A 25814-nucleotide genomic window follows, 5' to 3' on the forward strand; every position below is an offset into this window, starting at 1 on the left:
AAGAGGCTCTAGTTAACTTTTGTTAGTACTGCTCCACACAATATTTGCATAGTTAATATGGCAGTGAATAAGTGAATAATATAGTTACATTAAAATGCGCATGTTTAAATAGCTTTTGATTTGTATTATTATACAAATACTTTTTTTGTAAATTTTGTTGCTTAAATTTTCGATGTGTTGTCTCTATGTAAGATTTTCATCAATATATATTCCTAAAAACTGAGTGGTTTTTACTCTTTTTTACTTGAATATTATCAATGAATTTAGACCACTTTCCAAAAAAAAAAGCAAATACCATAGGTTTCCTATGGTATTTGCTTTTTTTTTGGAAAGTGGGTGAAATAGAGTCCAGTTAGTTTTGTCAATATTTACTGAAAGTTTATTTACTTTGAACCAGTCGGTAACTTTTTTAAATTCTAAGTTCATAATTTCAAATAATATAGTAATGTTGCTGTGCGATAAAAATAAATTTGTGTCGTCGGCAAACATTTTTGTCTTCAGGCTGGATGCTTTATGGAGATCATTGACATATATAAGAAAAAGAAGAGGTCCGAGTATAGAACCTTGTGGCACGCCACAAGTAATGTTTAGTAATGTTTTTGGTACTTTATCGTCAATGTGTACAAATTAAGCACGATTATTTAAATAACTCTTTACGCATTTTAAAATGACTCCTGTGATTCCATATAATTCGAGCTTTTTAATAAAAAATTGGTCAATGATCAATCAAAAAAATGGTCAATAGTATCAAAAGCTTTTCATAAATCAATAAAATATCCTAATGTATATTCAGATTCATTAATTTCTTCCGTGTGATAAAAAAAAAGATGTAATAATCACAATTTTCATATTTCCATGATTTTTGAAAACTTATCAAGTACTTACTAAATATATCGTTTAATCCTAATAAGTACTTTTTAAGTACTTAGTAGGATTACACGATAGTCATCAGATTATTCGGAACTTAATAATTTAAGCTGTATTAGGAAAAAACTTAATAGGATTTTCGGAATAGCTCGTACTTAACAGAATTAATAGGAAATTAGACAGTTTCCAAGTAATATTAGTCAATTTTTTTTTCTCGGGTTAGGTCTATAGAACTGGACATTACCCCATCCCATTTTGACCCTCATGAACAAATTTTAATACGAGGAAATTTTTTTATTTTTTATTTTGGATAACTATTTATACACACGCCACTCTTTTGAAGTTTAACATTTTTACATTTTTTGAGTTTTTACGGGCAATTTTAAACAATCGGCGCTACAAGTCATTAACTATATGATGACGTCATTACGGATAGTGGAAGGCTTTTTATCTATACCGATTGTGCGCATTTTTATTACTGTTACTTTTGTTAACTAGTGGTATTTTAAAAACGCACAAATTCGTTATGAAATTAAAAAATCGTGGTTTTTAAACATAATAGCGTTGAGACCCAATACACAGCAATTAGAAATTTGTTAGGTTCTTTTTATCTCATACAGTTCACCCACTTCAAGCCCTGGTTATTTAAAAGGGGTTTGTACAAGATTAGCTATATTTCCTGGCCGACCATTATTCTTTTTAACCTCCTGCCATTATACCGGAGAGCTTGTCATTATATCGGAGAGCTTCATATTGCCGTAGCCGTAAATAAAACTGTTAAGTTGGAGAATAAACTATTTATATCATAAAACCATAAAAGGTTAAAAAATAGTAAGGTAAAGATTCATTTTATAATACCTTTTTGCAAAAACAAAATGTATAAGTTTCTAATTATAAAATTATTTACATTTAGACTTTTGAGAAGTGCAGAGATTATTGTGAACTTCGAGCACCGTTGACTGAGTTTTGTTAATATTTGCAACGGTGTTTTACAGTTGTTCCATCAACGATGAATCGCTATTGCTTTGTTATTGTTAATTTAACGTTGGTTGAATGCTTTTTAGAAGTGTTGATCAACCGTTAGCTGACTGCGGAGTTTTGTTAACATTTGCAACGATGCTTTAAGGATTTTTGACTGTTGATTTCACTTCGTTAATGAAGTTTAACCGTTTATAATTAAAAATAAATACAATATAAAGTAAATAAAAGTATATAATTGCTCATTTAAGTAAATATATAGTTTTAACTGTTTTGTGTTTTAATTATATAATAGTAATTAAGAAAAAAGAAAGTGTTGAAGCGCATTTTTTATATTATTGTAACAAAAATATATATAGTTTTATGTATACAAATGTATACATTTGTTTTATACTTGTTGCGTTTATTCCAACGAATAACTTAATTTTATTCGTAATTTATCTTAAAAGAATACCCTCATAGTAATGTCCTCTAGATCCTCAAGGATTTTCTTATCAAAAACTTACGGATACATAATAACTTTTTCCGCTTCTATTTATCTAGTTAATAATTAGAAACAGAAACAATATTAATTAATAAGTAAAATATTTTCTGCATTTTAAATTAATTTTCAAATAAAACGATGTTATTTTTTATTTTATTATGTATACTTTTTATTTATTATATATATTTATATGCTTTTCTGTCGTTTGACAGAAAAGCATATAAATATATATAATAAATAAAAAAGTAACAACTCGAAATAAGTAACAATCCGAAATAAGTAACAATTCAAAATAAGTAACAAGTATTACAATACAGCCGGTCAGTGGCGGATTATCCGTTAAGCAAAAGTAAGCAGTTACCTAAAGCCCGTATTGAATATAGGACTGTAACTTTAGTATGAAGTTAGAAAATAAACGTTAGTTACTTCTTTACTTTACTTATTGACTTCAAAAAAAAATCTAACTATACAAAAGGTATAATAATACATTTTGTAATCCTAATTAGGCCTTCTGCCTTAGGCATAAAATGACTTAATCCGCCACTGAACAGCATTTTTATGACAACCGATGAAACTTTTTGGGGTTTAAGTGGTCAAAACAACAAGGTAAAAATTCAAAGATGTACTTACCAATATTAGCAGAAAACAATATTGGGCACTTTTCACAAAAGTAGATTTTATGAATACTGCCTTTTATGTTAAAATAACATTAAGCCTCGTCGCTCATCAATTTTTTTATGACATTGTATGTCATATTTATGGTAGATTTTCCACCCACAATACATAATGATTTTACCTGGGAAAAAAAAGTTGTTAACTTTAAAAACGACACAAAATTCAAGGTAAAAAACAATTCAAGCCAAAAACAAAAATAATAATGTATAATTTCTCACTGTATAATCCTTTCTTTTACTATTAGTTGACATATCAACTTCCAGATCCAAAATTTCATCAAAACGTAGTTTTGATACATGTTATAGTTCGACTAAAGATTTTAAATCATTCTGCTTAAATGAGACTTTGAAGTCATTAAAGTTTTTTTCTATTCGTGCTATTGCTGCTAACATTGTTCTTTTGAAGGCTTTAAAAAAATTAAGATAAATTTGATTTAGACAATTTTAATTTACTAGCTACAACTAGGGTTATAAAATTACCAGAATAAAATTACTAGATTTGATCATAAAGAAATATTAATTGAACTTCTTCTTACTTTGATCAGAAATATGGTCTTTATCTGTTTCCACAGCATTCTTACGAACTTCTTTGTTTATTGCTTTTTCACAAGTTAACTAAAGAATGAGTATAGTTATCAGTTCGTTTGCAGATAATCACAAAAATAAAAAAAATTTTACCAATAAAAATCTTTTTTGTAAAAAGTCAAATAAACTCAAACAAAGACTACTCCTTATTATTAAATTCAACATTACTGACCCCTTCACTGGAACTATTTGCTGCAGAATTGCTGTATAAAGATACACAAAAACCAATATCTGTAATTCATTGTTAATAAATCCATCAGTATGAAAAATTCATTCATCAGTATGAAAAAAGGACAAAAAGAAAACAAAACTTTGATGAAACTGGATTTTTAAAATACATAAACATAATCTTTACCCTCTAATTTTGGAAATGGTGTACTGGATTAACAGACTTCATCCACACTTGTTTCTGTATCCTTTGACTTCTTTTTTTTTAATTTTCTGGCATTAGCAAATCTTTTTTCTAGAAATGTAACAAAAAGCTTAGTTGTACTTATTGTTGTTTCTTTTTTGTTAAATATTTAAATTTATTCAGTTAATAATTTTGAAGTTGATCTATAAATAAGAATTACTTTAACACTGCAAGTACTTGTTGTGGTTGTCTTGACTAATATCAGTAACATTCAATATAATCTGATTCAAATCAAAAAGTTTCATACAAGAAATACACTTAAAAAATGCTCACTGGATTGCTTTTGATATGCAAATGAATCAATTTGGTTGTATTTTCTTTTTCCTAATTGTGGATTGTAGTCAGATTCAGATTCTGAGCATGTTTTAATGGAATCACAACTGATGTAACTGTCTAAAAATATACTAATTCACTTAAATAAAATTCATTTAATTTTAGTATTATTTTGATAAATAATGAATTGAATTCCTTCATAAACACCTGCACTTTTGCATTACAAAAATTAATTTTTTATGTGTGGCTCTACATCTTTAGCATTGCAAAGCCAACGAATAAACTCTTGTTCTTCTTCTTCTTCAATCCATGTGGTTCTACTCATTTTACTTTTGAAAATGCCATAATTAACTTATAAGTGTTGGAATTGTAATCTATTTACAAAAAATCTTTATTCATGTAATAGATATTTAAAATCAAAAATCAATTTTAAATAAGAAGAAAAAAGGTAGTGGTGTAGTAATAGAATGCTCGCTTCATAAGCGAGAGGTTCTAGGTTCGATCCCCACCACGTCCCTGGTAGTACCGCGCTCAACTTGTTTTTCCGCAGCGGTCTTGTTTGTCAAGGTTCATGTTTCGGAGTTATAGAGTTGAGAGAGGGTTATAACCACAATTAAATAGCCTCCTCGTCTGTAGTGGCCTTCTGGGCCTTGGTAGGTGAATTAACATAATAAAAAAAAAAAGGTATTTGATAGTATTGATATGTGAATATTGACATTATTGGCTTTCTATATATATTTAATAATTAATAAAATATATCCAATAATTAAATTACAACTTCAAAACAAAATTAAATACTTAAATCAACCAAACAGTTAAAATCAATCGAGCCAAATATCTATCAACTCAAAAGATAGCAAAAAAACAACATCACAGCAACAACACACACCAATAGCACACACCATAAGTTAATATAATATGCATATAACATAACTTAATTAACATAACACTCATATATAACAGAACATAAGTAACAACATTACGCAAAATGTTATTAAAACACATTATTATGTATTTTTAGAATAATTAATAATAAAGGCTCGAAAACACCTAGACCTAAAGCAGTAACAGTTTGACACTCTCGTGTAACCTGTTATATGTACATCACTTGGCTAGCAAGGTTGACAAATCTTTCTCTACACGTTTACCAGGTCACAGCACTTTGAATACATGGAAATAACATAATTATAAACATATGTACCAACTATAAACACAATATATATATTTAACCTTATATAAACATATTTAAACACATTTATAAAACAGTTATATAACACATATTAACACAAACACAAGCAATAAAAAAACACTTTACATTATTATAAAAACACATTGACAAAACAAATATAAAGCACGTATTACCACATACACATACTTATCAAAAAAGCATATATGCAAACAATAAACATGTGCAAACAAAAATTTTAAAAATGACGTGAAAAAATTTAAAAAGATTCAAAGTAAACAAAATATATATATACAAACAATACTCTTTACCTTCATTTTTTTTCATAAGAACTGTAATCCCCATAACAAAATTTAACCTTTACATACAATAACATGTGACATGATTAAAATTTACCAAGCACGCTTATCACGGTTTGTAGATTTGGGGTGCTAATATCAATGAAACACCCTATGAAAATCCTTTTAATTGGTAATAGTACATGTCTATGTGAGTCCATATTGATGTGTTTAGAAATCCTTCAATGACATTCAAATGGAAATTTGTATCTCTAAGTATTTGTAAACTAAATGATCTAAATTCGGACTTAGTCAGTGCTAATTTCATACAGTAAACATGCTCTGTAAAAAAATTAATAAAACAAGAAATGTTGCCAATCAAATATTCAAGTTTTCTTATTTTTATAACTTTTTTCAAAATTTGATTTACTACATTGATTCAAAAGCATTTTTGAAAGCTTGAACCTTGCGTCCGTATCCAGAGTTTTTTCCGGAAGATGAAGTTGTACAAAACAAAGAAAATTGTAAACAAAGCTTTTGTGAATATATTTGTTAAGTTTGAAGATGCCAACGTTTGCAAAGACCCTTGAAAAATACAAAAAATCTGTTTGTGTCATTTGCATGAAAAAAGGTGACCAAGAGCTGATTGAAAACTACAAATCAAAAATCCTTCAACAAATCCAGAATGATCCAGAATAAGAGAGTGGCAACTTGTATATACTCAATGATGAGAGAGTTGGCAACTTGTATCTCATGCCGATCTCAGATTGGAAAGTTTTGTGATGGGAAAACAACCGTTGGGCCAAAACTTTACCACTTTGAGACATTTTTAATCAAACCTGCAACTCGTTTTTCTAATGTTTGTGAGTGTTTACTCTGCCAAATTGCCAAGCTCAAGGGAAAAGAAAAGCATCCATTCAGCAAATTCCAAGACTCAGAGCCCACACTCCCACAGCAGGCTTCTCAAAGTGCTGAAAAACGTTGCACAAAGTGCTTGCCAATTATTAAACGTGGGCTACCTCACAACTGCACTTTAGGAACTCACCATGAAAATCTGAGGAAAATTGCAGCTGCAGATCCCGTAAGGGCAGAGCAAGTTGCATCAACAGTTTTGGTTTCTAAAAGTGCCTCTCCAAATGGAACCATCAGGCTTAGTCAAACAAGTGGAAAGATGTTGTCTTTGAGAAGAGGTATACTGTGTTGATTTTTGTTTGTAAATTTAATTTAAAAAAACATTTGAACTTGTCAATCCAATATTTTAATAGGGTTACATAGGGAGAGGCAAAATTGAAGTAAATTAAAAATGCTCCTTCAATATTCTTAATTCATTCTAATTTAATTTGCTTAAAAAATATTCTTATTATAGTTTTTTCTAAATTAAATTCTCAAATCTTTATCTAATTTAATCACTTGATTGATTTTGAACTTCCTATTTTTTTTGTTTAGGTCCATCATCAGCTCAGCAAATCTTTAAAGAACCTCTTACAACGGAAAATATGGTTCAAATACAGCAGAATACTGGACTGTCCAACAATGGAATGCGAAAACTTGGCTCAGTCCTGAATCAAGTTAGTCCTGTAAGATTTGTAGTTTCCCTCTAAAGTTTGCTCAAACTGGCCAAATGCTTCATAATCAGTTTATTGTCAGCACTTTGGCAGAAAATAAGGAATCATGCCAGGTGGTTCATTGTTAAAGTCTCAGCAGTCTCAGTGAAGCCTTTAAATCAACTCGAAAATTAAGAGAACCTACCATTTCATCATTTCTTGCAATCTCAAACAAACATTTTATGTGGAATACAATCTCACACCAGCAAGCATCCATGTTGTTAGTGTGATGCCTTATCACCAAATCTCCAAAACTGTGGCCACCTCAGAACTTTTGGTGAGATCAGAAGACAACTTTCCGAATTCATCAGAGCAGGAGGAGATTTGAGAAAATCAAAGGACTTCAAAAATGTTGTTCACTTGCCAATACTCGGTTTTCCAGATGAAAAGCTCTTCCTTGAGGCTATCCCACTCATGGAGCTTCATTTGCTACGTGGTGTGGTAAATCGCTTGATCAAAACTCTTTGTGATCTTTAGCCCAAAGCCAAGGAACGGCCCTCATCACTTTACATTCCCATCCAGCTTTTCCATGGTGGTCATTTCAATGGGAATGACTGCATGAAGCTCTTGAGAGGTGTGAGCAAACTCCAACTGCTTTCAGAAAAGGAAAATTTTGCTCAATGCTTCATTCAAACAACTACGCTATTTAAGGATGTTTTGACTACATGCTTTGGCCAGAACTTGGACCCTGACTATGAATCCAAGATTGCTTAATTACAACAGAGCTACATTAAACCTCCGATTTCAGTTACCCCTAAAGCGTATGCAGTGTTTTTCCATGTGCCTCAGTTGATCAAGACAAAAAAAATGAGATTGGGCTTCTTCAGTGAGCAGACAACAGAAGCCTTGACTAAAACTTCAAGGTTCATTGGGATAGGTACAAACGAGATTCTTCCCACCCTGATTATGTATCTCCTAAAATGTGTAACTGAGTGCAATAGCAAGAAAATTTAAACTCTGCACTAGAAAGTTTTTTACATAATTTGTTTCAGAAAAAAAAAATTGAAACATTTGCTTTCCCATGTGTCTTTCCTTAAAGAGTATTCTAATTGAATATCAGAAAGAAAATTGTTATTTTTCTCGTAAGTGAAGTCTTGTAGAAAATAAATGTCCCTATTTTTACAGATCTAGATATCATATTTTATTAAAATTTCACGAAAACAAATATTTTGGTCTTAAAAGTTATCTATAGCGTAAAAACTTAAATGTCAAATAAGTCCGTTGGATTTAATGCAGGATTTTGAAAGTACTCATTTTGTGCTACATTAAGTATACACAATTACCACCTAAAAGGATTTTCATAGGGTATTTCATTGATGTTAGGATCCTAAATCTTCAAACCGTGTTGTATAAATGCGTTGTTGATAAAGTTTTACTAGCGCTAAAACGACGTTGAAGCAACGGTGTCATTACAACGGTTGTAAATGGCAATTTTAATACCGTTAGTTTATTAGTGTTAATTCGTTGATCACCGTTGATCACCACTCAACATCACCGGATCAACGTTGAATCAGCAGTGTTCTGCACAACAGGTTGTAAAAATTAACAAATATGGAGGTGTTTCACACGCCTTGAATTTCATGAAATTCACGTTGCTTTTCTCTAAAATCAGGAAGGTTTTTATTCAGAGGAATAAAATACTCAAAGAGATCAATAAAATGGCTGAGTAAATTTCTCTCTCCAGGGCATCGAGGATTTTGACCTGTAACTTTTCTGATTCTGCAATTTTTAAAGTAAAACTTAATTTCATAAGTTTATGTCGTAAAGGAACAAATTGTTTAAAAACAATAGTTTGCAAAATTGTTTAAAATCAGATGTAATATACAAAGAAAATAACTCTAAACCAATTATCTTTTCTAATGACAGACTTTTCTTAAAATCAGTAGAAATATAATAAAAATGAAATCGATAGAAATAGCACTTTAATTTTATCTTATCAAAAATAAATGTAATAAGTAATTAACAATGTCATTTTAAACCTTATTTTATCTATATTGCATTATTTTTAATTTCAACAAGAATATTGGCCGATGTATATTGAGCCTGCTGCAGAGGTGAAATTCAAATCATGGTAAAACCTTAGAGGTGTTTGATGCGTTAGCAGCTTTTGACCGAGACTACAATACAAAAATGGTAAAAAGTTCCTTATTCACAAACAAAGGGAGGTCCGAAAAGATGTAAAAACGGATAGAATCAAAGTTGAAATCCTTCTGAAAGCAGTTTTTGTTGATAAAAACTAGCCCCTAGGTCATGAGTTGTATATTTCACCAGATTACTGTTAATTTTTGATATTCTAAGTCATAGTTTGAAAAAATGCTTACGGATGAGACCTCAGATTTTTTAGATACAATGAACTCCAAAACTTTTAAAACCTTTCAAAGTTGCTAACAACTCATCAGAACTCACAGCAAAATTGTAAATCTATTTAGCATATTTAACAAAATTTATTTCTCAAAACAAGAAATACATGTCTTGTTTTTAAAAATAAATTGCAGGGTAGGATCTTATTTCATTTAACAAGAAACGAATTTCTTGTTTTAATAAAAGTATTTTGTAATAAAAAATGCTGTACTTACAGTAAAATTTGTTTAAGATACTGTAGAGCGTGTGATGAGCTTAGAGAAGCTTCAGAAGCTGCTTCAAATAAAGAATTGTAAAATTCCATTAAAAAAGAAAAAAAGTGGATTCAAGGAGTTAGCTACGGCGACTGCTTTCTTGCTTTCTTGTTATGGAATGGTTTTTGAATTCAATTTTAATCCAATACCAAACTGCAAATTCTGAACCTTAATTGTACATTTAAAAATTTTCTTTTACATATTTTCTTAAGGTGTTTTTCTTAAGCTAAAACTTTTATGTATATAAATATTTATTGCACATTTGCAGTGTTTAAACGCTGAATTCTGAAGCAAATTTGCTTCAGAAACAAGGGATCTGTGGCAGGGATGGCCACCATTTTTTGGTGTTTAAGATAGCTAACATGAATCCAAACGTTTGTATGTTTATACTTATGCCAAATAATGATGCTTTTTAAAAAGTTGCAATGACTAGAGGCTGGGAACAAAAAAACCCTACAATTCATCCCCTCTACCCCAAACGTGAGAGCAACAAGTTGATGAAATAGTTTTTTTTTTGCTATTCTTAACTAAATTTATAGTTATTGATTAATTTTAAGTATTGTTTTTTAATCTCTAAGTGTTCAAAAGTTATGACCATAAAAATTGTAACCTTCCTCAAATTAACGGGGGTTTAAACTTTATATTGTCATAATTTATGAACGCTGAGAGATAATATTATGAAACTTAAAATTTATTGATGAACATAAACTTAGTTAAGAAAAACAAAAAATTATTTTAATTACTTGTTGCTCTCACGTTTGGGGCAGAGAGGATGAAATTTTAGGGCTTTTTTGTTCCCAGCCTCCAATCATTGCAATATCTTGCAAAGCATCATTATTTGACATAATTATAAACATGCAAATGTTTGGAGTTTGTACCATTTCTGTTAGATATCTTAAACACCAAAAAATGCTGGGTCCTTCACTGATTTTTGGTTCAATGCCTATCCGACATGAAGCAAGCGTAAACCTTTGACATCCTTACCGCATAAGAGTCAAATCTTTACTTTTGTCAAATCCTTACCACTCTTATGCGGTAAGGATTTGACATCCTTACCGCATAAGAGCATTTAACCAAGTTAAATGCCCTTTTACTAATTACGATAGATAAATTATCACTTTGGCTACAGTAAAATGATTTTTTGTTGATCTTTGAGCTTTTTTCTAGTCACACAACAAACCTTATGATTTTTGCCTTATTTTGGTATCAAATGATATTTTTTTTAGAAGTGCTGCTTCTGAAGTCTTGGATCAAACAAATCCAAATCCAAAATGGTTTTTTTAAAAGATTAGGTAAAGGACTTTTGATCTTTTGTTGTAAACTAAAATAGATCAAAACGTATCAACGTGGTTCAAAAATATATATACACATTTTTTCTCTGGTTATTTTAGGTGCTCCAGGACCTAATATTACCGCAACAGATGATACAGAGTTTAAAAACTCTAAAAAACTGCATCATTTGTTGCAGAATCTAGTTTTGAAGTTAGTTTGGTTAGAAAGGAAATATTTGGAAGTTCATAATCTTCCCTTAATCTTCCATATCTTATCATCAGGGCCTTCTCTAAGGTTGGTTGCGCCCGGGGCAAACGTAATTGTGGCACCCTCTTCCCTCCAGTAATAGTCGCGTATATAAACTTTTTATGCTGCCAACGATACTTTAATTCTTACACCATCTACCAATCTACTATAAAGATAAATATATACATTCAAGCAATGTCAATCTCTTTTGTGTTATTGATGTACGTAGGTAGGTTTTAATTAACTTCAACTTGCTGAAACAACGTTTACTGCTGGCCATTGTCATTGTAATTGTCTACAATATGCATAGTGCTATCCACAGATTAGTAAAAAGGTCTTTTATGTCGTTGTTTTTGATTATATTGAGTGCTTTTAACGGTAATAATGTTTTGTTGACCACTTTCTGCTTTAGCTCACATTTGTCAAATAAAGTAACAATCAAATTGACGTGTAGAATTTTCTTTGTACAATTTTATCCCATTTATATCTGAAGTGTTTTTCACTGTCAGATGTTCTTGTAACATTTTATAATTATCTCTTTAAACCCTCTTTAAGTGTGTCCTTTGGTGGTAGATTTTTCAGTTCAAATAGGAATCCCCATTTTGACTCGTATTTGGAAAACTTGTTCATTCTGCCTTCTAAAGATTATTTAATTGTGTCAATTAGGGGCAAAAAAACATCATTTTTGAAAGACGATTTTGTGCAAGGGATGTGGCTAACGCTTGATTGATCCAGAAAAAAGTTGTAAAGATTATTTGAAAAATTACAAAAAAGCAATACAGACTTCACCAAATGATTTTACCCCGTCTGATATAACTACTTTTAAGCTTGGCAGCCACATGGTATAAACGAGGCTTGTGGATATTCTGCTGAAATTTGAGCTTGAACACCTTTTTGAATTGTAACCATATTAGACCCTTTGTCATAGCCTTAACTTCTACAGTTGTTGAGTAGCATACAAAACTTTATTTCTTCGATTAGAAGGTTATAATAAGCCAGTTGACTCTTCACACAATGCATATCCAATAAAGCTTTCTTGGACAATGACTATTGCTTCATTTTTTTTATGATCATAGCGGATAGATAGAAAAGTTTGGCTTTTGTGCCTTAAGTCTGGAGTACAATCCATTATAACTAAACAATACTTTTAACACTTTTCCTCGTTCACAATAGCTTCTTTTATAATTGAAGCTAGGAGGTTAATGACCTCGTTTTAAATATTGACACTTAGCATTTGTGAACGTCTTTCTCAATCTTGGTGCAATCTTGGTGCATAGCTTTGATGAACTTCCACGGAATGCAATATTTTGCATTCCGTTTTAAAAAAAATTCCGGTGGGAAAGCATTCTTAAGAAAATAGTGTCATTGATTATGTATTTGGAGGAACGTCCAAGCGTTCCACCAAGTACATAATCAATGACACTATTTTCTTAAGAATGTTTACCCACCGTTCTTTTAATTTGTTGGATAAGACCTTGATGACAGCATGTTCTTTAATTATGAAATGTCTCTTCTAGGAGATGTCTTTTCTAGGCTTGCTCAGTAAACTTTTTCTAGTTGTTGAAACCTTCTTTTTCCCAAAATATGATTTTTGAGCTTAGGTCAAAAGCTGAATCAGTTTATAGAGAGCATATAAGCCGTCTCCTCTTACTTGTTAATCATTTCTTGTTACCCTGTATCGAAATTCATTTGAGAAATGGCATTTTTTGGTTTTAAGATATTCTTTATTGCTCTTTAGAAAAGATATTAGATTCATTTTGATGATGCAGTCTCTCTCTCCTAAAGCCAGCCGTTCCCGCAAAGTGGACGGGTAATTAGTTAAGAATCTGCAAGTGTCACTTCTGTGCAAAAAATCTGTTTTAATTGTAAAACTATCATCTGTTTCAACTATTATTGGCTTTAAATTACATTCAGACTCTTTGTTTTTCTTTGATGCTTCCTGAGATTTTTGGCTGCAAATGTCCAAGGATGAAGTTGATGTACATATGATAAAATTAGCTGAAGAAGTTGAACTACTCAACAGAGGGTTGCTCACATTATCTTAATTTGGCTAGATTGAGACAGAGTGGAGATCTCACTAGATGTTTTTAAGGAGTTTTCATCACACAAAATGCTTGATTCACAAGGTTGTGATGGGCTTGGAGAATGAAAAGAATGTGTTAGTTTTGGCACTTTACTTAAAAAAGCTTCATGGGCTGCTTGAGAGTCCTTGGCTAATTTTTTTCTCTGAGAACCTGACAGTTCTTTTAACATTATCAATTAAACAATATTCAAATTAACTGTGTAAAACTTTTATTTTTGTTTCTGGAAACATAAACTCAACATAATGTAAGTTTTTTAATTCATCATTAAGGTCACTACTGATTACAGTTTGCATTCCTTTTTATTTCAACATTTTTATTAACTGACTTTCTTGTCGATTTATTTATTTTATTGTCCGCACAAAACAAACATGAGTTCAGCGTGAAATTATTTAAAAAAGTAATTAAACAAAATTTTCAAAACAAAAATAGTTTAAAGTTTAAATAAAAGAAATCGTTAAAAAATAAATTCAAAAACTTTTTAAAAAACAACATTTTTGAAATGGACTAAAAAGTAAAAAACAAACATTTTCTCGGGACCATAGGTCTTTGTGTACGTACACAACCTGAAATATAATTTAAAGTCAATGCCTAAAAATGTTGGGCGCCCAAGGTTTTAAATGGTAAAGATATTTTACGGAGTTATGAAGACCGCTAAAAAAATTTCCTGCGGCGCGCGGGGCAACTTGCCCCGGTTGTTCCCCACTATTTGTTGCATTGTAAGCCCCCAACCCCAAACTTTGATATATGCGTTTACGGCGCTTGTTTGTACAGACTAAGCATAGGACTCTCGTAAAAGGGCAATTAAAAATTGAAATTGTGTGGCAGTTGTTCCTATTCCTTTAAAAAACTCGAAATCTTACTATTGGATGCAAAAAGACTTTGCTTATAATTCGTATTTGTGAGTTTTTTTTTGAGAGCCAAGAGTTTTAGTTTGTTTTCCACTATTTTTAAGTTTTTCGAGAACTTTAACCTTTACCAATTTTTTCAGAGTTTCTATCGGAAAATACCGATAGTTGCCAATTATTTCAATATTCCCTGTATTATGTGTTAAATTTTCAAAACAAGTGTTATGCAAAATGACATTTAAGTTCTATGTTGTTGAGAAAGAGTCTTTATACTTGCATGTTGCTATGAATGCCACAAGCAGGTTTTTCTAATGGCAAAACACCGAGAACCTTATGCTGCATCTTTGCGACAAACACCGCAATATTTTTAAACAACATAAAGAGCTCCCTACGCAAGAAGAAAGATAAAAAACTTTGCAGGCACTTTAGCAATGTTATTGGTGTATGAAACAAAGATTTTCAACAAGGAGTTTGAGAAGTGCACCGCACCAGGATGAAGAACTATTCCGAAAGATCAAGGGCCAGATTAAGTTGATTAAGATTTTTTAAGAGTTCATGTAAATTATGCATTATTCTTCATTCTAATAATTTGTCTCAAAATATGTAATTAGGACCTAACTAATTTTTCTATAAATACTTTGCAAAAACGTAAAATTGACCAAAATCTTGAAATTGTAGTTTTTTTAAGAGTTTGTCCTAATAGGGCACGACTAGCTCTTCTCAACTACTTTTCGTGTAAATATTGCACATGTCTAGATGTTACTTTTCAAAAGCAAAACACTTTTCTTATGTTAGCAAATTTTTTAAAAATTATTCACAAATTTCTTATGTCTTGTTATTACTTTTCAAGAGCAAGTATTGAGAGCTTCACAAAAGCTATGAAAGTGAAACAATAAAATAAGGCTTTTAAAAAAATTCAAAACCTGATAATAAGCAAAAACAATCGCATTTGATAGTTATTGAAAAATAAACTATGCAATACGTCATACGTTTTACTTACTAGATTCGGTACAAAAAAAGTTTGTTTATTAAATTTAGTACACAAAAAGTTTGTTTGCTAATTTTGTACACAAAGAGTTTGTTTACTAAATTTAGTACACAAAAAGTGGCTTGTTGCATACTTTATAACGTAACTTGTAGATAAAACTTTATTAGTAGACTGCAAGCAAAAAAACAGCATCTTATGCTTTAATCATTAACAATACAAAACATTTACCTAAGTTAAAGACATGCGTAAGATTCTAATATTCGACCAGTTGACTTCTTTTTCCAGATATTTGATGCGAATATCTTTTTCGTGAAACGCCAAAGCTGTCTTTTCTAGGTACTCGTAGAACAATTTCAGCCTGTCTGACGCAAACTTGAAAAAACATGTCAAATGCTGGTTGAAGAGATAAACAACTATTTGTTTTTTGTATGGTGAACCGTAAGAAAAACAAATAGTGCTTACATTGCAATAATGAGAGTCACTAAAAAATTATACTTTTAAGTATTATAATAAATTACATTAAAAACTAACCAACTGAAAAATGTGTTACTTTTAAGAAACGAAATTGTTTTCAATGTCAAAACATATTTAACATGTAATTGCAAAAGAGTTTATTTTAAGAACTTCATTAATTACCAATAAAACTTCTTTTCTGTTGCTGCATAGAAAAGCTTGCCAAAATGCAAGCCAGAGAGTTCATCCTTTCTTTATTTTTTTTTTTTTTTTTTGTGTGTGTGTGTGTGTTCTTTATTACAACTTTTTAATAATTCATTTTACAGTTTTTATAAATAAAAAAAATAAAAATCTAAATAGAAGAAAGAAAATACAATAAAAAGATTTTGTAATAAAAAATAATAAAGAACGCGGAAACTCGAAGAAGACCGGCAGGTCTTGTCACCGAGAACCGCTGAAGTAAAACCTCATTCGCTTTGTCTTGTGACGTCAAGTTGCACAACCTAACCAAATCAAGGCTGAAATTCACTGAGACATTTTTTTAAAAATGAGCATTGTTGGCGATGGTTTGGCTTCTTTTTCTAGGTTATGAAAACATCTCATAAAGTCTACATCATAAGCTGGGCGTAAGTTGTTTTGGCAACGATTGTCTCTAGCTTTGGGTTTTTCATCTTGCCTTCTTTTTGTAAAACCTTGCGACGACGGCTTAAACTATCATAAGCAGTTAGACTGCAGACGGCAGTTTTATTCTTTTAGTAGTTAACTTTTTTATTTTATGTTAAAAACAAAAATTACTTTCCTTATAAGAAAGCATACTTCTCCTGACAAAATTTCCCAGGTGCCGTCACTTTTTCTTTCGGCGATAGAATGCGGAGATAAAAAGTTTGCTTTGGTTTGAGAACTATAGTAAATTGGTAACTAGAAACTACTTGTTAAAAATAGACATGGTTATCAATTTTTTCAGGTGAGTTATGGACTTAATTGCCCCGGTTTTCCCAGGGGTAAATGAACATTTTATTATATTTTGATATTAATAATATTATTATTTTTAGTTTTTAATATTTTATATTTTTATATTATATTTCGATTTTTAACATTTCTTATATTTCTATATTTTTAGTTTTAAACAACCGTCGATCTATCTAGAACTGAATACGTGAACTGATTAGGGTTAGGATTTGATTATTAGTCGTAAGAAATGGTTGTTTCAAAACTATTTCGTACGATGATGATGTAGTCAGTTCCTTAGGAACTTACTACATCATCATATAAATTTAGGAACTTCCTAAGTTTATAACTATTATAAATAGGGGTGCGTCGAACGTTCGGAAAACCGAACGTTTGGCTGTTTTGCCGAACGTTCGGTTCGGCCGAACCTTAGCAAATGTTCGGCCAATAATGCAAATTTGGAATTCATCATACATTTATCTAAATATAAATAAAATTTAACTCGTACCATAGCTACGGTTTAAATGGATAAAGTTTTTATTAAAAAAAAGCGTACCAATTGAACATAGAAGGACATAAGATTTTATAAATGTATTTCAATACAGTTTTGGTTTAAATTTTATTACGTATTTTCAATACAGAATAAATTTAATCTGACCAAATGGAATAACAGATTTACCAAAACTATTACTCAACTAAAATAATTGTGAAATTAATACCCCCCCCCCTGCATCAATTGAGTATTATTTTAGTTCATCACAAAAATCTAATATTATAAAATCACCATTTGTTAATCTTAAAATAACAAATAGGAATTTAAACGAAAAAGATATTTTATTGAACTTAAGTTTGTTAAACGTGATGCCTATTGTTGCTGTGGTAAAATAAATAAATTTCTCTACAGAGAAAGTTTCTTACAAGCTTGCTACTCAACTGGTTTAACTGATAGAAAACTATTTGAAAGAAACAAACTTAGGGAAAAACATTATTATGGAGTTCCATTATAACGCTCCAATTAAGTATTTTATTATTGTATAATTGTATTATGTAATAGTAATAAAAATCACAAATCAATAATTTTAGAAAAATAAAATGTCAAAAACATGAAAATCAATTATCACTTATTGTCCTCAAGTTATAATGTATAAACATTAGTTTTTCACCACTTTCTGGTGATAGTCTGTTTCTACTTGATTCATAAATGCTGCCACCTGTACTAAAAAGTCTTTCACTTTCAACAGAAGAAGATGGTGCTGAAAAAAACCTTTGGGCTATTTTATTAAATTTTTTAAAGATTTTCCACAATTTTTGCACCATAAAAAAAGGACTTTCTTTTTCCATAACAAGAGGGAGTTTTAAATATTCTTCATTCTCCATGTTGATCATTTGCACATTAGAGTGTGATCTTTTAAACCTTTGCTATCTTTAGTAATTGAAAAATTGGAATCACATTCATTTATAGTTGTCAGTTTGAAAACTAGCCGAAAACATTCATTAAATTTTGGATACGCTGGTTTCACAAACACTTCGTTTATGTCACTTACTGTGGGTTCTTCACAATCAGAATCAGAGGATTCAAGTTCTAAATTATGTTGCTACATTTCTTGCATCTGCTTATTTAGCCGATTTTTTATTACGTTCTTATCTTCCTTTTGATACATTAATTTATATTTAGGGTCACAAAAAGTGGAAAGACATAAATACTTATCATGTAAAAATATACTCAGTCTTTTGTCTACTGACTCTTTCAATTGTTCAACTAAAGTATTTATACTTAAAAAAGCCTCACTAACTAATGCTTGATTAAAAATACTTTAAGAGCCATAATCGAAGGAATAACATCTGATACAAATGCCTCACGTTTGCTGAGATTAACAGTTAAACTTTTAAATGGTTCTAAAATATGAAAAACTTTATCTAATAAGCCCCATTTGAATGAATTTAATGTTGATTGGGTAGCATAATCAGCAGTATAAGTTGCCAAAGGAACTCTTAGATCAAGCATCTTTTCAATCATATTGTAGGAACTATTCCATCTTGTAGTAACATCTTGTATTAACCTATGCTTATTTGTACCAAGTTGTTCCTGAATTGCTTTAAATTTTACTGCTGCTGTTGGTGAATGGTGAAAATGTGTTGCCAGACGTCTGCAACAAACTAAAATTTCTTTCAAAGATTGTTGCGATAAAATTGAGTCATGTATACATAACTGTATTGTATGTATAAAACATGGAATTAACTTAAAACCACTGTCTCTAACGCCAGCTACCGTATTGGCAGCATTATCTTGTAAAACAATGTGAATTTTTAGTGTGTGGAAACTTAGCAAACCTTTATGCAAATACTCACTTGTATTTTTTCCTGTGTGACTGGGGAAAATTCATTATTGAGCCAATGTGCTATCATACTTATGAAGGTAACATTTAAACTATTTGATGTCCAAATATCAGTTGTAAGGGAGATATAACTGACAGAAGATATATTACTCTTGATTGAATTAAACAGATTACCATATGTTTGTGGAACAATATTTTCACTAAAGTAACTCCTACTGGGTATTTGGTAATTAGGGCATATCTCTTCAATTAGTTTTCTAAAACCAAGATCTTCTACAATAGTGTATGATTGAATATCCAATGCCATCATTTCTCCAATGCGATTGTGAATCTTGATTGCACTATGGTCATTAATATTCCACAACCTTTTTTTATTAATACTCTCTACTAATGTTAATTGTTTTTTTATTTCCGAATTACTTGATGTAGAAACAGTCGATGTTTCAATAATTTTTTTTGAATGGCGCCTAATTACACTAGTGGTAAATGTCTTTGGACAATTCCCACGTCTAGAGAGTATTACTTTACATTGTAGGCAGATACAAAAACGAATGTCTTTCTTAGAAACTTCAAAGTATTTCCACACAGTACTTTTAAAAGACATTTTTTCAGAAGACATTGTTTTATACTTTTACAAGATTAAAATATTTTTCTAAATTGTAAAAAAGAAGTTCAACCAAAAATAAAGCATTTTAAATTTAAACTGTGTAAATATATCTTAAAATATAACCAACATGTTACATATTATGTTATTTTATCCAATACGTTATAGGTTATACATTTATTTATATTACCTAACTTTAACAACTGTATTAATTATTTTTTTCAAAAAAAATCGTTAACATTTTTATTTACAATCAATCAATATATTCTGAATTACACGATTTTACAATTCAAGGATGTTTACATATAGTATAATTACTAATGATCAGGGCCGTACCGAGCCAATTTTGCGCTTCGGCAAGAAAAGAAAATTGCGCCCCCTCTTCCCCTCCCTTCCCCCTCCCCCTCCTTAAAAAAAAAAGAAGAAAATTAAACGAAAAAAATGATTTATTGATCACAAAATTTATCACATCAAGTTATAAGTAAAATTTGTCATTAAGGTTGCACAAACTTTAGTTCAATGCCACTTTTCTGGCTTTTCTTGAGGCAAATTCACTAATGACATCATCAAAATCATTTTCAATTGAAATTATAGCCAAACTAGACAAACGTTCTTGGCCAATTGTTGACCTCATATAGTGTTTTATGAGCTTAAGTTTACTGAAACTTCTCTCACACGTAGCAACTGTGACTGGTATGGTGAGGAAGATGCGAATAGCAATTGTTGTGTTGGGATAAGCATCGGTCAAAGAATATTTATAAATGAGCTGTAAAATGTCGATCGGGCTAGATTTTTCAAAGTTGTCCATCATTGCGGCAGCTTGATATTTAAAGCTTGCCATTTCTGACTGGAAATCGGAAGAATCTAAATCTGTCTTGTCAATTTGAGATAAATTTGCAGCTTTTTTCTTGAGTTCATCCACTGAACTTTTAGAGAGTGAATGCCCACTGAGGTAGCCAAAATCAGAGGATACAGCAGACATCAGCCTCAAACCGCCACTCTATTTGTGTAATAATGCTGTCAAATACAAGGTTGCACTGAGATCCGAATTCTGTTTCTGCTGTGAGAAGGTGAGAGTCATCTTCAGCTTCATAAAGTGCTATTCGCTTCACTTTGCGCTTCCTCTTAATTGTAAAGCCACCATCAATTCCGCTCTGGTTAGCTTTTTCTGTGGCATCTTTGATAGTATTGTCCACCCCAACATCTCAAAAATTCTGAATGAAAGCATTCAACCATTTCATTTTTTTTACGGCAATGTCAATTGAAATGGTTTTTGACTGAAGCAGTTTGTTTCCCGGTCAATTAGAGAAAGAATTTGACACCAGAAATCCAACAAACACAAAAAACTGAAATCAATATGAATGAGAAGTTCTTTTGCACTGCTAACTGTGACAGCATTTTGTCATGGGATTGTGGATAATGGATTCCAAAACTTGAAGAACATCTTTGATTTGTCTGTGCAATGGTGTAATTGCTTCTTTTTTGGTAGACCATCTTGTGTCACTATTTCCTTTTAATGAGATGGTCAACGTTTTCATCAGTTTTTCCCATCTTGACGTGAAGCTTGAAAAAAAGTTAAAGATGGCTTGAACCTTTCCAAAAAACGTAATCATGAGTGGGAAAACCTCAGCAGCATGAACACCAACAAGATTTAAAGTGTGAGCTGCGCATGGAACAAATCTTGCTGACTCATTAAGAGAATGGATGTGAGCTTTGACGCCATTGTATTTTCCAGACATATTGGCTCCATTGTCATAGCCTAGGCCCCGGCAATCGGAAATGCTTAGACCATCCTTCTCCAATTTTTCACTTATTTCTGTTGCAAGACCTTTTCCGGTTTTTTGGTGAGATTCAATGAAGTCCACAAAGCTTTCCTTAATTGTGCAGGTTTCATCACTGATGCGGACATACCTGATGATCTGAGTCATCTGCTCTTTGTGGGAGGGATCTGGAGTGCAGTCAAACAGAACAGAGTAGTATTTAGCTTCTTTGATGTTTGACAAAATTTCTTTCCTGACTTTCTGCCCAAGTAACTCAATCAGCTCATTTTGAATTCAAGGAGAAAAGTAGGATGTTGTGGTTTTTTTTGCTTTAACGGACGCAATGTGTTCAGCCACTAAAGGATAATAATGGCTAATCAACTCAATTAAGCTCAGAAAAATGCCACTGTTTTGTTGACCAATGTCTTCTGTTGTTCCTCGAAGGGCAAGATTGTTCTTGGCACAGAAAAAAATTGCATCAACAATCACTTTTAAGATATCTCTCCGCTTTTTCATCTCTCCACTAACAACTCTCTACAGGTCAGAATTCAGGGTCTTTCCTTCCTTGAGGTTTTTTTCAAGAGTTTTTCGATCAGAATAGCATCTTTGGTGTTCATTGTTGTTTTCATGCTCAGGAATTCTTGGGTTTAGTTTTTTCCAGTCACAAAACCCTTTAGAAATTTCTAAGAAATTTTTGGTTTTTGTTGTTAAAAATAACAAACAGCAAAAACAAAATAAAGAATCTTTTTTATTGCTGTACTGCAGCCAAGTGCGAACAAATTTTCTACCATTAGGATGAATTTTTTCATACCATTTTGAGCTGAAGTGTCGCATTCTGTTGTCAAAATCACACAGCGTGTTTGGGAAAAATTCTCTTCTGTCTTGCTCTGACCTATGCTCAATCAAAAAGCATCTTGTTTTGTCCGTTATTTTAGGCCATGTTGCTGGATTCCTATGTTGAAAATTTTCTTCCAAGGCCACTGGAATTTCTGAGATTTCTGAATGAAGTTCATCCTCATCCATTTCAGCTGGGCCTGAAAGCTAGGCATTTTCATCTTCCCTGGTTGGTTCTGAATCAGTTGTGCAAAATTCTTCTTGACTTTGGCTGATGAAAATCTCCTCTTCAATTAATTCCAAATGATGATCTGAACTCAATTAAAGTCAATTATAGGATCTGTTGAATTGTCATTAATTTCAATACAAATATCCTCTGAAATAATTTGTTTCTCCACTGAGTTTGTTACCAACCACTTTTTGAAACAGTTTTGTAGTTTCTCGTCACTTTCTTGGCGCTGTTTTCTTTTCTTCTTAAATTCAGCACCAGATAATTTTTGGGTTCGACTCATAATAGAATTATAATGCTCAAAAGTTATCAAAGGTATATTAGTGTTATAGGGCGCTTTTTTGTTCAGTATATGAGCTTTAATATTTAAGAGTTTGTGTCAAGAGGCGGAATTTTAATTAATTTGCTGTTCAACAGCAGCGACGCCGTGAAAATTAGTTTCATAAACTGATTATTGTTTTTTTAATTTATGAAAGTTTGCGCCCTCCCAATTTTGGCGCCTCAGGCCGCGGCCCGGCCGGCCCCGCCCTTGGTACGGCTCTGCTAATGATGCGTAAACACATAATAATAATGAATAATAACATAAGAATAAAATAATAACAACTCTAAAAATCATAACGTTAACAATAATAATAACATTAATAATAACTATGATAATAAAAATGGTATTAATAACAATAAAAGTAATGGTATTAATAAAAATAAAGATATTAATAAAAATAATAGTGTTATTAAAAAATAATGATATCAATAAAAATCAAGGTAATAATAGTAATAACAGTGATAATAATAACAATGGTATATTTAAATATATCTATACTTATTTACATACGCACATACATACATATACATTCACACACATATTAACACACAACACACATACATACACATATACACACATTTGTACACATACATATACACAAACACGCATACATATACATGCATACGCACATACACATTCAATCATTGAGAGAGAGTATTTTTAATAAGAGAGAGTATTTTTAATAAGATGGTTAACTGTGATATATTGCTTTTATTGATGTCATTTCATTGATTCTAGTAGCTATCCAAATAGTGTTTTTTTAATTTATTGAGAAAATTATATCGAGAAATTGAGTTTTCAGTTTTAAAAGAATGAGGGAGATTGTTCCAAGCATTGGTGCACTGATGTTTGATTGATTCGCTGCTATATGATATTGTCCAAGTATGTTCTACAAAGATATTGTTGCATAAAGAGGATCTAAGGAAGTGAGAATGTTTGTTACATATTTGAAGGAAAAAGTTCAAGAAGGAAATCGGAAGTTTATCATGAAGATAATCCCACACAAATAAACAATTTAAATAAGTAATATTGTCGTTCAGCCTAAGTAACTTAAATAATTTATACAGCAGAGAAACATTGTCAAATAGGAAATTTTGAAAGTGAATAATTTTAAGGGCTTTATTTTGAAGTGAAACTAGTTGGTTTAATGGACCTTTTTTTTAACCCCAAATCTGACACGCATACCTAAGGTGCGATCTAAGTATGGCATGATAAATACTCTTAAGTGTTTCAAAATTTACGAAATGTCTGATCTTGGCTAACATTCCAACTGATCGGCTTAGCTTAGTCTGTAAGTAAGTTTGATGGTACTTAAAAGAAAGACTCTCATCCAGCCAAACTCCAAGGTACTTCACAGTTTTTGACGAAGTTAATATTTCTCCATTAATTTTAAAAGTGCGTTATTCCTTGTTTTTTTGGTTTTAAAGACAATAATATTTTTTAATAATTTATAATTATTAATGATGGTTTCTTTAAACGAAACTAACAAACTATTCAAACCTGGTTTCTTTAAACGAAATTAACACTACAAATAAAAATGTTAACATTTATTTTCTTTACACCACAAACAATCATCCAATAATAAATTAACTTTTCAAAGTTACTTTATAATTTTTCAAACAAAATTTATAAACCCTTATAAATTCTTTGACAAATTTTTAATAACACAATAAAATGTTAAATGTTTAAAATTACAATTTTTCAAAACTAATTTTTTTTTCAAAAATAGTAAAGGTTCGGTTGCCGAACCTTTTGGTGTTCGGTAAAATTTCATGACCGAACGTTCGGACTCGGTGTTCGACCAAAAACCGAGTTCGGCGCATCCCTAATTATAACTAGTTCGACGATTTAAAACAAAAAAAACGACGTTTCTCTAAGCCAAAACGGCCTGAATATAAATTTAAATAGTTAAATAGTTATATTTAACTATTAAATATATATTATATACTTTTATATATAGTATATAATATATAACTATATACTATTAGAATAAATTAAGATTAAAGTCAATATGATTTTCGTGGTTTTTCTGATAACAAGTCTGCTGTTTCTTGTCAGTGGAGAGAGCGCAAGACTTGAAGTATTATTGAAGCTTATAATTTTATTGTGCTATATTTGTATCCATTTTTTATATATGTATAAACTCTTTTTATTTAAAGTTTCTATTTAAAAAAGTTTTGTTCACTTTTATTTTTATTGATAATATAAATGTAATTTTAATATATAAATATATAACATATATATTTAATTAATACAAGCTAAGTATATTTGACAAATATACCTGGCGTGTATTTATTACATATATATGTTAAATATATTTGTATATAAAAATTAAATTTATATAAATATTATATATATAAATTATTTATATGCAATATATACAAATGATTTGTATATATTGCATATAAATAATTTACATATACATACTCTGTATATACATGCAATTTATATGTGACATAAAATTTTAAAATTGATTAGATAATAGATTGTGATTATATTGTTGAATTTTTTAATTAAAATTTTTTATCAAAAATGACTAATTCAAAAAAATTTAAAATCTTAAAAGATTTTATGTGATAAATTTTAAATATATGCCATTTAATGTGGATTTGTTGAAGAAATTGTAAAATAAGTATTCATAAAATTAGTATGTTATCAATTTTCCCAAATCTTGTTAAAATGCCTATAATTTGGTATAAAAAGACAGATATAAAAATGGGCCTCAAGTATATATTGTCCTCTAGCCCTTGGAGATGTTGAGTAGGCTAGAGGGGCACCAAACTAAGCTTTTTACCAATATTAAATACAATATATATATGTATATAATCCCTTCTGTAACAAATAATTGTCATGTAACTAAAAATAAAGCCAATAAAAATATATGTAACTTAAAAAATAGCTATAAAAATAGAGGCTTTATCCAATGTAATATAAATA

The 25814-nt window shown here is 30.5% G+C and overlaps 4 protein-coding genes and 1 long non-coding RNA gene across 5 annotated transcripts in view; 2 read left to right on the plus strand and 3 right to left on the minus strand.

The window, feature by feature from the left end:
- The first annotated feature begins 5866 nt into the window (after window positions 1-5866).
- On the plus strand, window positions 5867-8358 carry LOC136087772 (uncharacterized). The gene is made up of 2 exons (XM_065811247.1): window positions 5867-6927; window positions 7184-8358. Exons 1-2 carry the CDS (start codon window positions 6423-6425, stop codon window positions 7336-7338), a joined length of 660 nt encoding a protein of 219 aa, XP_065667319.1. The 5' UTR covers window positions 5867-6422; the 3' UTR covers window positions 7339-8358.
- A 10226-nt stretch (window positions 8359-18584) lies between these two features.
- Window positions 18585-19747, minus strand: LOC136087876 (zinc finger BED domain-containing protein 4-like). Its single transcript, XM_065811494.1, has 2 exons — window positions 19142-19747; window positions 18585-19001 (listed from the first exon to the last, which is right to left on the minus strand). Exons 1-2 carry the CDS (start codon window positions 19745-19747, stop codon window positions 18585-18587), a joined length of 1023 nt encoding a protein of 340 aa, XP_065667566.1.
- A 496-nt stretch (window positions 19748-20243) lies between these two features.
- LOC136087877 (uncharacterized) lies at window positions 20244-20714 on the minus strand. The gene has a single exon (XM_065811495.1). It carries the CDS (start codon window positions 20712-20714, stop codon window positions 20244-20246), a length of 471 nt encoding a protein of 156 aa, XP_065667567.1.
- Window positions 20715-22026: 1312 nt separating this feature from the next.
- LOC136087879 (zinc finger MYM-type protein 5-like) lies at window positions 22027-22515 on the minus strand. The gene has a single exon (XM_065811496.1). It carries the CDS (start codon window positions 22513-22515, stop codon window positions 22027-22029), a length of 489 nt encoding a protein of 162 aa, XP_065667568.1.
- Window positions 22516-24753: 2238 nt separating this feature from the next.
- The window catches only part of LOC101239827 (uncharacterized), a 12756-nt gene continuing 11695 nt past the window's right edge, over window positions 24754-25814 (plus strand). The window contains exon 1 of the long non-coding RNA XR_010642054.1: window positions 24754-24957. This is a non-coding gene — a long non-coding RNA (uncharacterized LOC101239827). The remainder of the gene's footprint in view (window positions 24958-25814) is intronic.

Source organism: Hydra vulgaris, chromosome 12 (genome assembly GCF_038396675.1).
Source record: "Hydra vulgaris chromosome 12, alternate assembly HydraT2T_AEP".
Classification (NCBI taxonomy): Eukaryota; Metazoa; Cnidaria; class Hydrozoa; order Anthoathecata; family Hydridae; genus Hydra; species Hydra vulgaris.

Excerpts from the sequence above, each read along its gene's own strand:
- LOC136087772 (XM_065811247.1), top strand. The coding sequence starts at position 6,423 with ATGATCCAGAATAAGAGAGTGGCAACTTGTATATACTCAATGATGAGA. Across the intron at positions 6,928-7,183 it reads GATGTTGTCTTTGAGAAGAG|GTCCATCATCAGCTCAGCAA; the intron begins GTATACTGTGTT and ends TTTTTTGTTTAG.
- LOC136087876 (XM_065811494.1), bottom strand. The coding sequence starts at position 19,747 with ATGTCTTCTGAAAAAATGTCTTTTAAAAGTACTGTGTGGAAATACTTT. Across the intron at positions 19,002-19,141 it reads TCACACAGGAAAAAATACAA|TTATGTATACATGACTCAAT; the intron begins GTGAGTATTTGC and ends CATACAATACAG.
- LOC136087877 (XM_065811495.1), bottom strand. The coding sequence starts at position 20,714 with ATGTCTGCTGTATCCTCTGATTTTGGCTACCTCAGTGGGCATTCACTC.
- LOC136087879 (XM_065811496.1), bottom strand. The coding sequence starts at position 22,515 with ATGGATGAGGATGAACTTCATTCAGAAATCTCAGAAATTCCAGTGGCC.